This window comes from Poromitra crassiceps, assembly GCF_964638095.1.
Source record: "Poromitra crassiceps genome assembly, chromosome: 11".
NCBI lineage: Eukaryota > Metazoa > Chordata > Actinopteri > Beryciformes > Melamphaidae > Poromitra > Poromitra crassiceps.
Genome location: NC_139643.1, coordinates 13420426 through 13436492, shown reverse-complemented (window position 1 = coordinate 13436492; position 16067 = coordinate 13420426). Strand labels below are relative to the sequence as shown.

Below are 16067 nucleotides of genomic sequence, written 5' to 3'. Positions count from 1 at the left end.
GGTCAGGTGATGTCTTCTTAGTAGGCACCAATGGTCAGGTGATGTCTTCTTAGTATATATAGACACCACTGGTCAGGTGATGTCTTCTTAGTAGACACCGCTGGTCAGGTGATGTCTTCTTAGTAGACACTGCTGGTCAGGTGATGTCTTCTTAGTAGACACCGCTGGTCAGGTGATGTCTTCTTAGTAGGCACCGCTGGTCAGGTGATGTCAGGTGATGTCTTCTTAGTAGACACCGCTGGTCAGGTGATGTCAGGTGATGTTCTCTTTAATAGGCACCACTGGTCAGGTGATGTCTTCTTAGTATATATAGACACCACTGGTCAGGTGATGTCTTCTTAGTAGACACCGCTGGTCAGGTGATGTCTTCTTAGTAGACACCACTGGTCAGGTGATATCTTCTTAGTAGACACTGCTGGTCAGGTGATGTCTTCTTAGTAGACACCGCTGGTCAGGTGATGTCTTCTTACACGTTTCTTCAGTGGGGGTTCATTGATGATGTGGAGGGAATAGGCGAGCACGCGGACAACATGTAAACTTGACACAGAAAATCACACACACACACACACACACACACACACACACACACACACACACACACACACAAACACACACACACACACACACACACACACACACACACATATGAGCTCATTCAGAAATGGTCACAGGTTTGTTTGTCGATGAGCCATTTCTTGAGTTGAGCTTTAAATGACACAAAAGTTGGTCATTCTCTTATTTGGGCTGGCAGGCCGTTCCAGCTGATGCCTCCCTGGACGCACAGTACATTTTGTGAACTGCACCTCGCAGTCCCCTCTGGTGGCGGCCCTATGCCAAGACTACCATTAGGCTTTATTTTTATAAACTCCCCCAGGGGAGGCAGGCATAGTCCATATAGGGTTTTATACATGACACATGCTTGTTTGAAACACTTAAAATTATCGAGAAAAAAAAAATATATATTTTTTGAGGATGTTATATTTAAGCAATATATCACGAGAGCAAGTGTGTTGTGGTGAATATATCCCCCTGATCAGTTGTTATCCCACGAGGCCGAGTGGGATAACAACTGAGCAGGGGGATATATTCCACAACACACGCTGCTCCAAGTATAATAATATAATATTAATAACACTATAAGTCCGACTGGCATGGTATTCTGAGAGTCAGTTGAAACACTACTGTAAGGCGGGACCTCTAGCAAGAAGATAGACGTGCGGGTGATTTGATTGGATCGTTCTGGAGACTGAAGTCGACATTGGCCAATCCTGGCGCTTGCCTGGACTTTTTACAAAGCCCGACACCAGAGCCATATGCCCACACCAAGTAACGTTACGTCTTATTTAGAAATGCGGGGTTAAGAGTGAGGGCGCGCGAGAGAGGGGTTAAGACATTAGCCCGCGTCTATTCTTGTACAAAACATCATTTTCTGCGAAGTATTAGTAAAGTTATAAGCGAAGATCGATTCACAAGGATCTGAAAAGCTGTCTCCGCCATTTTGTTTTTGAGGTACTTTTAGTAAGAGAGTTGCGCCATCATGCGTCCGACTAGTGACCCTCCATACAGCAGATCAGGAGAAAGCTGTTTGGCTCGAGTGCAGCGCTGCCTTTTAGTAAGAGAGTTGCCATGGCAACCAATAACCCATGGCCATGGGTTATTGAACTCGGTTACTGGAATTATACAATGGCTGTGAACCAATCAGATTGCTTGATTTGAGAGAGCCATTTTATAAATATACCATATACTTTTTTTTTTCAGGATGTTACAGAGATGGTACCTCTATGGCTTTTTGTCGAGTACCTTTATGGCTCTCTTGTATACTGTAGCTGTTGTATAGTTTTGAGAGTTGTCACACCTGCGAAAGACCAGTTTGTGAAACAGTAATCAATGTAAGATTGAATCATACAGTACAGGTAAGTCTTAGCAGCACCGACAGTCAGGATGGGTCTAATTTGTTTGACATTTTGTAAATTAAACTTAATAGTATTTGAGACCTTCTTAATATGACTTTTAAAAGTTAGGCTCGACACCAAAATGACTCTGAGGTTCCTCACCCCCCAGCAACACACTGACAACTGACACAAATTAGACCAAAGACACCCATTGGATAAGATTCTGGCCAATCTGATAATCTGATAAGATTTTTGCTTTTAGATGTTTGATTACAGAATGTGTATGAAACCCATAAGCAAAACTAATTATACACTACATCCTGCCATTGTGTTACTTATTAATATAAGTATAGTGAATAAATAGAGGACCCCTGGGGGACCCCGGACCACACTTTGAGAACCACTGACCTAGATTAGTATGGGATGCTGCAAGGCCCCGTGACTAGTGTTGCATGAACCTGGTGCTACCTCCACCCCCGCCACCCCACACACACCACACACCCACACACACACACACACACACACACACACACACACACACACACACACACACACACACACACACACACACACACACCCCATCACCACAGACTGGTGATACACACGAACTAAGAGAAAAAAAAAAATGCACTTGTAACATGTGTGTGAGTGTGTGTGTGTGTGTGTGTGTGTGTGTGTGTGTGTGTGTGTGTGTGTGTGTGCGTGCGTGTGTGTGTGTGTGTGTGTGTGTGTGTGTGTGTGTGTGAGAGAGAGAGAGTGTGTGTCTGTGTGTGTGTGTGTGTGTGTGTGTGTGTGTGTGTGTGTCTGTGTGTGTGTGTGTGTGTGTGTGTGTGTGTGTGTGTGTGTGTGTGTGTGCGTGCGTGCTTGCGTGCGTGCGTGTGTGTGTGTGCGTGTGTGCGTATGGGTGTGTGTGTGTGTGTGAAGCATATATACCCCTGGTACTTGACTGTGTGTACATCTTGTACATCCTGTACAAGGTCTGAGCAACTACTGTCCGTGGCCGTTCTTGGACAGCTGCTGCGGAGAAGGATAACATTCTCTTGAATTCTTGCTGAAGGGACTTTAGCAGAACTTTGAATGTGTGGTGTATATTTAGGTAAATTCACTAGACATTTTTAGATTTTTGTGAAGCTGTCAACTTGAACTGCATTTAAGGACACACTTCTGCTGGTTTTGTTGGGTGAGTAATACAAAAATCTAAATCTATTTCTGTTTCTCTTGAGTGTGTGTCTAAAAACAGCTTTGGCAGCTACCCTGAATTGGCGCTCCCAGTAGCAGGCTGCCACACCAAAGGACTGAACTTTGTGACACCTGAAGGCAGTGGTTCTCAACCTGCTGGTTGTCAAAAAAAAGAGAAAGAAAAAGAGTAGTGATTTTTCTATTATTAATGATTGAATGGATTATATATAAAACTATAAAAACGATCAACTAAACTGCAGGCTGGGCAGTGGGGGGAGGAGCGGTTGTGAACCGCAGCGTAAAGTTTTTAACGGGCGCGGCTCAAAAAGTTGCCCAACCTTTTTTAGTCTTATGTCCCCCTTGAGCTGTTTAGCCAGGCCAATACCCTCTCACTCACGTGTGTTGACGATTCTAAATGTGTTTTAATTTGTTACATTGTTACACAAGTGATTATTAAATGAACAATTCTTGCAGCGATTGAAGTCATTTATCTATGTTTGCTAGCTCGTTGGTTTGCACACAGAGTAGTGTAGCCGTTGACACCTGCCAGTGGGGACTAGTTGCACATGGATTCCCATTTTGGAAATGAATTGTAATTTTCCACGTACACCCTGCAAGCTGCTCATGTACCCCTATAGGGGTACAGGTACCACTGGTTGTAGGGGTACACGTACCACTGTTTGTAGGGGTACACGTACCACTGGTTGTAGGGGTACACCTACCACTGGTTGGGAAACACTGCGCTTAAGTGATGTTGCTTTAGAGAAATTAAGGACATGCATATGGTTTATTAAGAGGTTGACTCCTGCACAGCTGTGTTGTGTTGTGTTGTGTTGTGTTGTGTTGTGTTGTGTTGTGCTGTAAATGGCCTGCATTTATATAGCGCTTTTATCCAAAGCGCTTTACAATCAGTAGGTAGTCTACATTCACCCATTCATACACCGATGGCGGCAGGCTATACCACACAGGGTGCTTACACACCATCGGGAGCAATTTGGGGTTCAGTATCTTGCCCAAGGACACTTCGACATGCAGACTGGAGGAAGCGGGAATCGAACCACCGACCTCTTTCATCCAAAGCGATTAGTGGACAACCCGCTCTACCTCCTGAGCTACAGCCGCCCCGTGTTGTGCTGTGCTGTGCTGTGTTGTGTTGTGTTGTGTTGTGCTGTGCTGTGCTGTGTTGTGTTGTGTTGTGCTGTGCTGTGCTGTGCTGTGCTGTGCTGTGCTGTGCTGTGTTGTGCTGTGCTGTGCTGTGCTGTGCTGTGTTGTGTTGTGCTGTGCTGTGCTGTGCTGTGCTGTGCTGTGCTGTGTTGTGCTGTGCTGTGCTGTGCTGTGCTGTGCTGTGTTGTGCTGTGCTGTGCTGTGCTGTGCTGTGTTGTGCTGTGCTGTGCTGTGCTGTGCTGTGCTGTGCTGTGTTGTGCTGTGTTGTGCTGTGTTGTGTTGTGCTGTGCTGTGCTGTGCTGTGCTGTGTTGTGTTGTGCTGTGCTGTGCTGTGTTGTGCTGTGTTGTGTTGTGCTGTGCTGTGCTGTGCTGTGCTGTGCTGTTTATTTGTTTATTTGTTTATTTAAACGGATCCCCATTAGCTGACGCCGTAACGTCAGCTAGTCTTCCTGGGGTCCAAGACATTAAAATACATTTAATACAATAATAAAACGTTATCAGTGTATTACAAAGAACTAATAAAAATTTGAAAAAAAAATCATTTTTACAAAACTCTAGTATTGCATTAAAAAAAATCAACAATAAGAATACAACAGATTAAAAAAGCACTATCAAGCTGTTATGTAAGAGTGTTAAGTTGAGTGTTGAGTGTTAAGTATATGAAGCCGAAGTTTCCTTTTAAAACAGGCTTTTTCTCTGGTGTTTCGAATCTCATTTGGAAGACTATTCCAAAGTACAATAGACCTATAAAATGCAGCTCTCTTCATGGAATTGGACTGTGGTCGAGGTAAGCTTATCTGTCCATCACTCGCCCCCCGAGTGGAATATGTGTGAATATCTGTGCAGCAAGTTATGTTACTATAAAAAAATGTAGGAGTCTGGGTGTTAATGACTCTATGAAAAAAAATAAGTAAACTAGCAGAAAGTCTTTCTTTTACACATGGCCAAGTAAGACGTTCATGCATTTCTTTCACACTTGTTCTATACGAACAACCCAGAACCAGTCTGGCAGCCTTATTTTGTGCAACTTGTAATTTGTGAAGCAGAACATTAGACACAGATGACCATACTACTGAGCAGTAATCCAAATGACATAAAACCAGTGAGCACACAACCTGATTAAAGAGCTTTGAGGTTAAAAATGGTAAACACTTTCTTGTTATTGCCACAGCCCTTCCCATTTTGGAAACCACCCTGTCAATATGTTCCGACCATGACAATTTGCAGTCAAGCCAGAGCCCTAGAAGCTTCACAGTTCTTACTTGTTGTATTGTTTGACCTTCTATTTGTAAATGTATTTTAGGATTCACGGATAACCTATAATTAGATCCAAAAATTATACAAATTGTTTTTGAAATATTAAGAATAAGTTTGTTATTTTTTATCCACTCATATATTATGCTAAGCTCACTAGACAGAACTTGATTGAGCTCCGAACATGTGGGGGCTGCATAATACAGGGTTGAATCATCAGCATACATTGTTAAGTTGGCTTTACTTATTGCATACGGCATATCATTTGTAAAAATTGATATGCAGCACAGCACAACAGCTGTGTTGTGCTGTGCTGTGCTGTACTGTGCTGTGCTGTGTTGTGTTGTGCTGTGCTGTGCTGTGTTGTGCTGTGCTGTGCTGTGCTGTGCTGTGTTGTGCTGTGCTGTGCTGTGCTGTCCTGTGCTGTGTTGTGTAGTGCTGTGTTGTGTTGTGTTGTGTTGTGCTGTGCTGTGTTGTGTTGTGCTGTGTTGTGTTGTGTTGTGCTGTGCTGTGCTGTGCTGTGCTGTGCTGTGCTGTGTTGTGTTGTGCTGGCTGTGTTGTGTTGTGCTGTGCTGTGCTGTGCTGTGCTGTGTTGTGTTGTGTTGTGTTGTGTTGTGTTGTGCTGTGCTGTGCTGTGCTGTGCTGTGCTGTGTTGTGTTGTGTTGTGTTGTGTTGTGCTGTGCTGTGCTGTGCTGTGCTGTGCTGTGTTGTGTTGTGTTGTGTTGTGCTGTGTTGTGTTGTGTTGTGTTGTGCTGTGCTGTGCTGTGCTGTGCTGTGCTGTGCTGTGCTGTGTTGTGTTGTGCTGTGCTGTGCTGTGTTGTGTTGTGCTGTGCTGTGCTGTGCTGTGCTGTGCTGTGTTGTGTTGTGTTGTGCTGTGCTGTGCTGTGCTGTGCTGTGTTGTGTTGTGTTGTGCTGTGCTGTGCTGTGCTGTGCTGTGCTGTGCTGTGTTGTGCTGTGCTGTGCTGTGCTGTGCTGTGCTGTGCTGTGTTGTGCTGTGCTGTGCTGTGCTGTGCTGTGCTGTGCTGTGTTGTGTTGTGTTGTGTTGTGCTGTGCTGTGCTGTGCTGTGCTGTGCTGTGCTGTGCTGTGCTGTGTTGTGCTGTGCTGTGCTGTGCTGTGCTGTGCTGTGTTGTGTTGTGTTGTGCTGTGTTGTGCTGTGCTGTGCTGTGCTGTGTTGTGTTGTGTTGTGTTGTGTTGTGCTGTGCTGTGCTGTGCTGTGCTGTGCTGTGTTGTGCTGTGCTGTGCTGTGCTGTGCTGTGCTGTGCTGTGTTGTGTTGTGCTGTGCTGTGCTGTGCTGTGCTGTGCTGTGCTGTGCTGTGTTGTGCTGTGCTGTGCTGTGCTGTGCTGTGTTGTGTTGTGTTGTGTTGTGTTGTGCTGTGTTGTGCTGTGTTGTGCTGTGCTGTGTTGTGTTGTGTTGTGTTGTGTTGTGCTGTGTTGTGCTGTGCTGTGCTGTGTTGTGTTGTGTTGTGTTGTGTTGTGTTGTGCTGTGCTGTGCTGTGCTGTGCTGTGCTGTGCTGTGTTGTGTTGTGTTGTGCTGTGCTGTGCTGTGCTGTGCTGTGTTGTGTTGTGTTGTGCTGTGCTGTGCTGTGTTGTGCTGTGCTGTGTTGTGTTGTGCTGTGTTGTGTTGTTCTGTGTTGTGCTGTGCTGTGTTGTGTTGTGTTGTGTTGTGTTGTGCTGTGTTGTGCTGTGCTGTGCTGTGCTGTGTTGTGTTGTGTTGTGCTGTGTTGTGTTGTGCTGTGCTGTGCTGTGTTGTGTTGTGCTGTGTTGTGTTGTGCTGTGTTGTGTTGTGCTGTGCTGTGCTGTGTTGTGTTGTGTTGTGTTGTGTTGTGCTGTGTTGTGTTGTGCTGTGTTGTGTTGTGTTGTGCTGTGCTGTGTTGTGTTGTGCTGTGTTGTGTTGTGCTGTGCTCTGCTGTGTTGTGTTGTGTTGTGTTGTGTTCTGCTGTGCTGTGCTGTGTTGTGTTGTGTTGTGTTGTGTTGTGTTGTGTTGTGTTGTGTTGTGTTGTGCTGTGTTGTGTTGTGCTGTGCTGTGTTGTGCTGTGCTGTGTGTTGTGCTGTGTTGTGCTGTGCTGTGCTGTGCTGTGTTGTGTTGTGTTGTGCTGTGCTGTGTTGTGTTGTGCTGTGCTGTGCTGTGTTGTGCTGTGTTGTGTTGTGTTGTGTTGTGTTGTGCTGTGCTGTGTTGTGTTGTGTTGTGGTGTGCTGTGTGTTGTGCTGTGTTGTGCTGTGCTGTGTTGTGCTGTGCTGTGTTGTGTTGTGCTGTGTTGTGTTATGTTGTGTTGTGCTGTGTTGTGTTGTGCTGTGCTGTGTGTTGTGCTGTGTTGTGCTGTGCTGTGTTGTGCTGTGCTGTGTTGTGTTGTGTTGTGCTGTGCTGTGTTGTGTTGTGCTGTGCTGTGCTGTGTTGTGCTGTGCTGTGTTGTGTTGTGTTGTGTTGTGCTGTGTTGTGCTGTGCTGTGTTGTGCTGTGCTGTGTTGTGTTGTGTTGTGCTGTGCTGTGTTGTGTTGTGCTGTGCTGTGCTGTGTTGTGTTGTGTTGTGCTGTGCTGTGTTGTGTTGTGCTGTGTTGTGCTGTGCTGTGTTGTGCTGTGCTGTGTTGTGTTGTGTTGTGCTGTGCTGTGTTGTGTTGTGCTGTGCTGTGTTGTGTTGTGCTGTGTTGTGTTGTGTTGTGTTGTGCTGTGCTGTGCTGTGTTGTGCTGTGCTGTGCTGTGTTGTGTTCTGTTCTGTTAATTTGAAGTTAAATTAAGTTTCCATATTGTCTTTGTTTAATCTGCCGATCAGGCAGTGAGGATTTATTAGGGTGGCTATTGACTTCAGTTATTTACCCCACAGGGTACAATTGTCATTTTTGGACAGGTAGACCAACCACAACCTCTGAAATTGCTTTACGGGGAGTGTGACATTCAAATAAACCAGGGTGCACTAAGGCTGCATGCCTTTACACCAGAGACCGCAGTTCAAGTACCAGCATGTTCAAAGTCTGCATTTCAACCGTATAAATCACATTTAATGTTTAATTTATTTTATTTATTTAAGCCTCACCCAAAGGAGTGACGCAGAGGGTCCTGACAAATAGGAACATGTGTTAGACATTGGGTGAACAAGATTAGATGATTATAATCTGGGTGATCAACTACTAAAGCATAAATAGCCCATGACGTCAGTGTCTTTTCTGAATTCCTATTGGCTAGGACTGGGCTCTTGACTGTGAGGCTGACTGCTGACTGGACCAATCGGCTGACACGTTTTCATTCTTTTCAAGTCTTCTTCTAAGATGAAGGAGTTAATTTTGCTGCTCCTCTTCTGTCATGTTGCGTCTCCAGGTAATCCATTTAAAATATGATTCTACTCATTTAGAGCAAACTGGATTTGAAGAGTTTCATTGAGTTGTCACCAAATCATCCCTACTGTAATACGATGATTGCTTGCCGACATTAAAACAATGGGTCACTGTTAAAATTATGTGACAGTGTGACGTTAAAAAAATGAAATTGTTTTTCAGGGCAAAATCCACTGTCAATTTGTCAGATAATGACTTGAGTTACAGGAAGTCAAACTGTTTGAAATTGACCATATTTTAGTGTTTTGAGTGAAATAACTTTACATCTCATTCAAATTATAAATGCCTCCTGAGACTGTGTGTTAATGAATATCAAACCCTTTACAAAACCAATGAAAACTCACCATTACTCGTTGACACAGATGCTGCTTATTATTATTTTTTATATATATATATATATATATATATATATTTTTTATGTATTTATGTATTTATGTATTTATGTATTTATGTATTTATGTATTTATGTATTTATATATTTATGTATTAATTTATTTATTTACTAGTTAGTTAGTTAGTTAGTTAGTTAGTCATTTGTTGGTGTTGTTGTTGTTGTTAGTATTATTGTTGTTGTCTCATAGTCATTGAACAGAGATTTAAATTGTTTGATGTGTTGTTAGTGTACAAATGTATTTAAAATGTAAATCAAAAGCTGAGTTTCTTCCCTGTTTGTCCAACAGTGACTCACTTCCTGAAGAATCTCATCACTGGATCCTCTGGAGTCACAAACAGCCCAGAGTTTGTGGTGGTTGGGTTTGTTGATGGAGTTCAGGTGTTTCACTATGACAGTAACACCATGAGAGCAGAACCCAAACAGGACTGGATGATCAACGCAACAGCAGATGATCCACAGATCTGGGAGAGGTGGACTGAGTTGTGTCTGAGTGAGCAGCAGATCTACAAAAACAACATTAAGATCATAAAGCGGCGCTTTAAGCAAACTGGAGGTTTGTTTATGTTTCACTTTATTCTGCTGAAATGTTTTTTCTTGCTTTGTAAAGTAGCCGAGAGATGTAGCCTCCATCAGTCACACACACATGCACACACACACACACACACACACACACACACGCACGCACGCACGCACGCACGCACGCGCACACACACACACACACACACACACACACACACAGATACGCCTCACACCTGCGCATGCGGTTGCATATGAGCGACGCACGCACGCACACACACGAACGAGGACGCACAGACAGCACGCACGCTCGCGCGCACACACGCACGCTCGCGCGCACACACACACACACACACACACACACACACACACACACGCACACACACACACTAAACTAAGACTATGCTCGTCTGGTATCATACGTACTGATACAGTGTTTCTGTCCATTCTCTCTCCCTCACTTTGTCTATCTGGCTCTCCTCTCTCCCCCATCTGTCTCTCTCTCCCTCTCTCCCCACCGATCTCTCTCTCACTCTCTCCCTCTCTGCCCTCTGTCTCTCTCTCCCTCTCTCCCCCCCTCTCTCTCTCCCTCTCTCTCTCCCTCTCTCCCTCACTGTCTCTGTCTCTCCCTCTCCTCTCTCTCTCTCTCTCTCTCTCTCTCTATCTCTCTCTCTCCCTCTCTCCTCCATCTGTCTCTCTCTCCCTCTCTCCCCACCTCTCTCTCTCTCACTCTCTCCCTCTCTCCCTCTGTCTAACTCTGGCTCTCTCCCTCTCTTCCCTCTGTCTCTCTCTCCTCTCTCTCTCTCTCTCTCCCTCTCCCCCCCCCCCCCCCCTCTCTCTGTCTCTCTCTCTCCCTCTCTGTCTCTGTCTCTGTCTCTGTCTCTCCCTCTCCTCTCTCTCTCTCTCTCTCTCTCTCTCTCTCAGGTGTCCACACCTTCCAGAGGATGTATGGCTGTGAATGGGATGATGAGACAGGAGAAGTTAAAGGGTTTAATCAGTTTGGTTATGATGGAGAAGACTGGGCGGTGTTGAACATGACAACATGGACATGGATCGCTGCTAAACCAGAGGCTGTCATCATCACAGAGAGCTTGAATAAGAACACAGCTGATTTAGCAGATGACAAGGAGTATTTTTCACAGAGCTGCATTGATCAGCTGAAGGAGTATGTGTCCTATGGGAAGAGCTCTCTGCAGAGAACAGGTAGAGTCACATGACCTGATGTAGTTTCATCAACACAACAATGTTCATCTGTCTCTTCTGTTTCTAATGTACAGAAACATGACAGTGAATATGAACCAACACACACACACACACACACACACACACACACACACACATACACACACACACACACACACACACACACACACACACACGCATGCATGCACACACACACGCGCACGCGCACACACACACACACACACACACACAGAGTATACAACTGTCATGTTTTTCCGTTTGCACACATATTTTCGTCTTGCTCTCTGTCTCCCTGTTTCTGTCTTTGTCATTCTCTCTCTCTCTCTCTCTCTCTCTCTCCCCTCAATTCTCTTTATCTGTCTCTCCTGGCCTCCCTCTCTCTGCCCCCCTCTCCCCCCCCCCCCTCCTTCTCTTTATCTGTCTCCCCTGGTCTTCCTCTCTCTGCCTCTCTCTTTCTCTCTCTCTCTCTCTCTCTCTCTCTCTCTCTCTCTCTCTCTCTCTCTCTCTCTCTCTCCTCTCCTCTCAATTCACTAGTGTCCTGCACTGTCTGGACTACTTGTTGTCTTTTGTTATTTTTTATGCATCTTAAACTGTGTAATTTGTGGGTGTGTGTGCATGTGCAAAATAAATTCATTCATTCATTCATTCAAGCTCTTTCCCCATGTTGTTGACGACGTTTGTGTCTGTGTCTGGTGTTGGGTTGAGGTGTAGAGAGATGTTGAACATACATCAGTGTGATAAGAACTACCTAAAATGACAGAAACCATCTTTGGAGAAAATATTTGATTATTTAGTTTGGCTCATGCCCCGTTCACTAACATGAAGGGGGCGGGATTCATGACTCTCTGCCACCAGAGGGCAATCAAGATGGCTTCACTTTTTGGGAGCTGACATGACGTCCACATTTTATACCATCAATGGTGGAAACTAACTATGAGAATAAACAGAGATACAAAGAGTTAAAGTAACTCACCTGCAGGTTTATGGTGTCTGAGTTTCCCCTCGTGTTTGAACCTGTGGAACAGACAGTATAACGATTTTTATTTGTGTGTGTGTGTGTGTGTGTGTGTGTGTGTGTGTGTGTGTGTGTGTGTGTGTCTCTCTCTCCAGTTCTTCCCTCGATCTCTCTCCTCCAGAAGTCTCCCTCCTCTCCAGTCACCTGCCACGCTACAGGTTTCTACCCTGACAGAGCCATGTTGTTCTGGAGGAGAGATGGAGAGAAGCTTCAGGGCCTCATGGACCAGGGAGAGATCCTCCCCAACCACGATGGAACCTTCCAGACGAGCGTTCAGCTGAACGTTTCATCAGTCAAAGCTGAAGACTGGGGGAAGTACGAGTGTGTGTTTCAGCTCTCTGGTGTCAAGGAGGACATCATCACCAAACTGGACCCAGCAGTGATCAAGACCAACAACCCAGGTAAGACTGGGATCACAGCTGATGGAGGAGGAGAGACACATTTAGTTTACTTCTTACACCTGACTTGCAGTGCATGAAGGAATTAATTTATTTGACAATTTCATCAAATCACAGCTCTGCAAAGAAAAAGAGAGTGAAGCAGTGAGCGCTGTTCTTGTTCTACCTTCTGTAATGTTTTGTGTCTAAACATTAATGTCTCTTCAGTGGAGCAGGCAGTAAAGACACCTTCTTTGGAGTTACAAAGGTCCAGGGTTCAAATCCCCAGGTGGACAAGTCCTACTTGCGATAGGTTGCAGTATTACATGACTTCTCCCTTTAGTTAGTTTCTCCTCACTAAACCTATACCAGGTGTTTATTTGGCTCAGTAAAGGCTCAACCTTTCATGTGGAATTTTGTGAGATCTAATCATTCCAGACTTGTCCTTTCTAAACTCATTAGTCATTAAAGACTAGTTGGAAGTTTGTCAGTTGTGAACAACTCCATCAATGTGATTATAATGAAAAGATGAACTTGACAGAAGTCACGGGCCGACACTAAAGCTAAGACTGCATGTCTGAACTTCACAACATGTCAGTTTGTGTGTGTCGTTTTACCTTCTGGAATGTTTGGTCTGTTTGTCTTTTCAAATTATGCTTGGACCCGTCAATTGCCACTTGCGGCTATATTTAATTATTACATTGTGAATATGCTAGCTGGATCTAAGTGTTTCAAGCATCAATTCATTTAAGTTAAGTTAAGTTAAGTTAAGTTAAGTTAAGTTATATATATATATAACTTAACTTAACTTATATATATACAGTATATATATTCTGTTATATATACATAACATAATGTGTTTCACCTTTAACCAGTTCCTCTTCCTCCAACAACAACACCACCACCACCAACAACAACAACCAGAGCTGATTCGTCCTCTCCAATTGAGACAAGTATAAGACAATTTCACACGTAAAAAATTATGTATTTTTCACAATGTAAAATGTTTTATAGATTTATTTTTAGAGGAGTTTACAGTAACACAAGATACACATGTAGGATGTGTTGAACATGTTAACATTGTTTCTAAGTACAAGTTAAGCTATAGAATCAGAAAACATCTGACTTGTGATTTACAGTTTGTCTCCTCTTTAGTTGATTATTCCAAACTATTTGATAGTCACATAAAATACAGTAGGATGATTTTCTCATTTCTATTATTCCCTTCATCTTTTTGCCCTGCACCCCCTGGCCTGCTTCTCTCTCTCGCCCTTCTTCTCCACTCGCCCTCTATCTCTCTCGCCCAGGTGACTTCCTGGTCGTGGCTGTGCGTGTGACTGTTGTTGTTGTGGTTGTTTTGGTGCTTGCTGTCAGTCTGCTGCTGCTCTACAGATGGAAGAGAAGGAGAGAAAGTGATGGTGAGTTACCTTCCTACCCTGTCTCTCCTTCAGTAGCTACTTCAACACTACTACAATTCAAATACACACACACACACACACGCACGCACGCACGCACGCGCACACACACACACACACACACACACACACACACACACACACACACACACACACACACAAATAAAAAGCTTTACTGTCCGTTCCACAGGTTCAAACACCAGGTCAGACTCCATAAACCTGCAGGTGAGTTACTTTAACTCTTTAACAATATTTATTCTCATAGTTAGTTTCCACCATTGACGGTATAATATATGGACATCATGCCAGCCCCCAAAAAGTGAAGACATCTCGATTGCCCTCTGGTGGCTGGGTGCAGTATAGCTCATAAATCCCGCCCCCATTCGTGTTAGGGAATGGGGCATGAGCCAAAGTAAATAATCAAAGTACACGTCAAATACATTTTCTCCAAAGATGGTTTCTGTCATTTTAGGTATAGTTCTCATCACGCTGATGTATGTTCAAGTGCTCATTTTTCTGATAAGTTTATTTTTAATTAGTTAAAGTTAAGGGGGGGGGGGGGAACTCTGGCTGCAGCTCTTTTCTGGAGAGTCCATCTTTTCTGCACCTTAGCCAACTCTCTCTGTTTTTAATGAGGAAAAACACTATATGGACACACAGCCTAAAACAGCATAGATGTAGGATACATGCAATATGGAGGACTGTTTCCATGGCTACCGCTGGTGTGCTGCCCTGCCTTTTTTTTTTTTTTTTTTTTTTTTTGATTTATTGGGTGAATGTCAACAATACAGGGAAATCACAGACAATCACCGAGGATAAAAACACAATAAAGCCATTGGCTTATTTCCATTGCAGTCCTCTACAAACAACAGAGGGACAAAAAAACAACACACAAATGGATATCACCTTCTATACTCAAATTAAGACTATTTTTAACATTATTACTAGATTTGAATAGGAATAATGGCACACTTGACTATTATACAATACATAAACATTTGTTGTTATATGTAAGGACTTAACATACACAGAGAAACAAGAAATACTAGGGGGGGGAAGGAGTGGGTTTGTGGGGGACGGGGGTTTAGCAGTGGGAGGGGGGGGAGAAGCTCGCTCACACAGGACTGGGGGCTATGCATTATCGCTCATAGCAGCCTCCATATATCTATGGCCCCATTCAGATGTGACCGAGGGAAGGAGGGGGGGGGGGGGGGGGGGGGGGGGTGAGGATGAGCGTGGTGGGAAAGGGTGCAAGAGCAGCAGGGGCTGATGGAGACGGTCGGACGTGGTGGGGGATGGTGGAGGACGGGGTGGTGCTGGGGGAGTGCGTGCGTGACCATGTGTGATTGGCCTATGAGTCTTAGGGTCCATGAGTGTGTGTGTGTGTATGTCTGAGCCTCCTTCGTCTGAACACAGCGTTGCTGCGGAGTTGGCCTCAATCTAATCAGTCCAAAGTTCATGGCGTCAGATGTCAGGGCGGGGGGGTGAATAGATGAGTGTAGTTGCATACGAACATATCTGGGGAGGAATTTCTGCTGCGTCCTTGGCAGCTCCGGGTCCAGATTAGAATGAAAATGTTTTGGTTGCTTGAATTCCTTTCAGGTCACACAGACCAAACAGAACAGGTCTCAAGTCTCTGAATCCCAACATTAGTTCATTCTTATGCAGATCAGTGGAAATTTCCATGATATAATCCAGGTATAATCCATTTTTCACAGTTCAAATTCACTGACCGCCCATCTCAATTTTCATGACGTCACAGCCTTGGGTCAATCGCTGTTGTCTTCCCGTACCCCGCGGTGAAAAGATCCGTCTGGGCAGAGGGTGGGGGTTCCCCGGACCTCGCATTCCTCAAAGTTGAGTTGATTTGCGTTGAGAGACCAGAATAAATCCAATAAATCCATGTTTGTCATTTCGAATAGACAAATGCAAGTTTGCTCCGGCTAGGGTGGTGTTGCAGGCAGAGGGAAAGGTGCAGGAGAGGAGGGGTGGAGAGAGCGAGCAGAAAAGCGTCCGTCTCCCTCCAGAGCTGAAGTAACCTTACTGAACTTAATATTGTATTATTTTTTACAGAGTGTCACCGATGCCAACTCTCCTCCAGCCTCCATATCCCAGCCAGACTCCGGCCTCAATCCAGCCACCATGGACCAAGACCAAACATACTTGACAATCATTCCAGACCCCACCTACCAGAACCTCAATCCAGCAACCATGGATCAGGATCAAACAGACTCTACTCTGGAGTCAGACTCCACCTACGAGAGCATCAATCCAGACACCATGGACCAAGACCAAACAGACTCTATGCAGCCAGACTCCACCTACCAGGGC

General features: G+C 44.7%; 1 protein-coding gene across 1 annotated transcript in view; it reads left to right on the top strand.

Annotated features, from left to right (window-relative positions):
- Positions 1–16067, top strand: part of LOC310784841 (major histocompatibility complex class I-related gene protein-like) — a gene marked incomplete at both ends in the record, with an annotated part of 40832 nt that overhangs the window by 14279 nt on the left and 10486 nt on the right. The window contains 7 exons of the mRNA XM_083645879.1: positions 9497–9763; positions 10651–10929; positions 12040–12345; positions 13197–13274; positions 13629–13739; positions 13927–13961; positions 15810–16065. Coding sequence (XP_083502005.1) covers positions 9497–9763; positions 10651–10929; positions 12040–12345; positions 13197–13274; positions 13629–13739; positions 13927–13961; positions 15810–16065 — 1332 coding nt within the window. The remainder of the gene's footprint in view (positions 1–9496; positions 9764–10650; positions 10930–12039; positions 12346–13196; positions 13275–13628; positions 13740–13926; positions 13962–15809; positions 16066–16067) is intronic.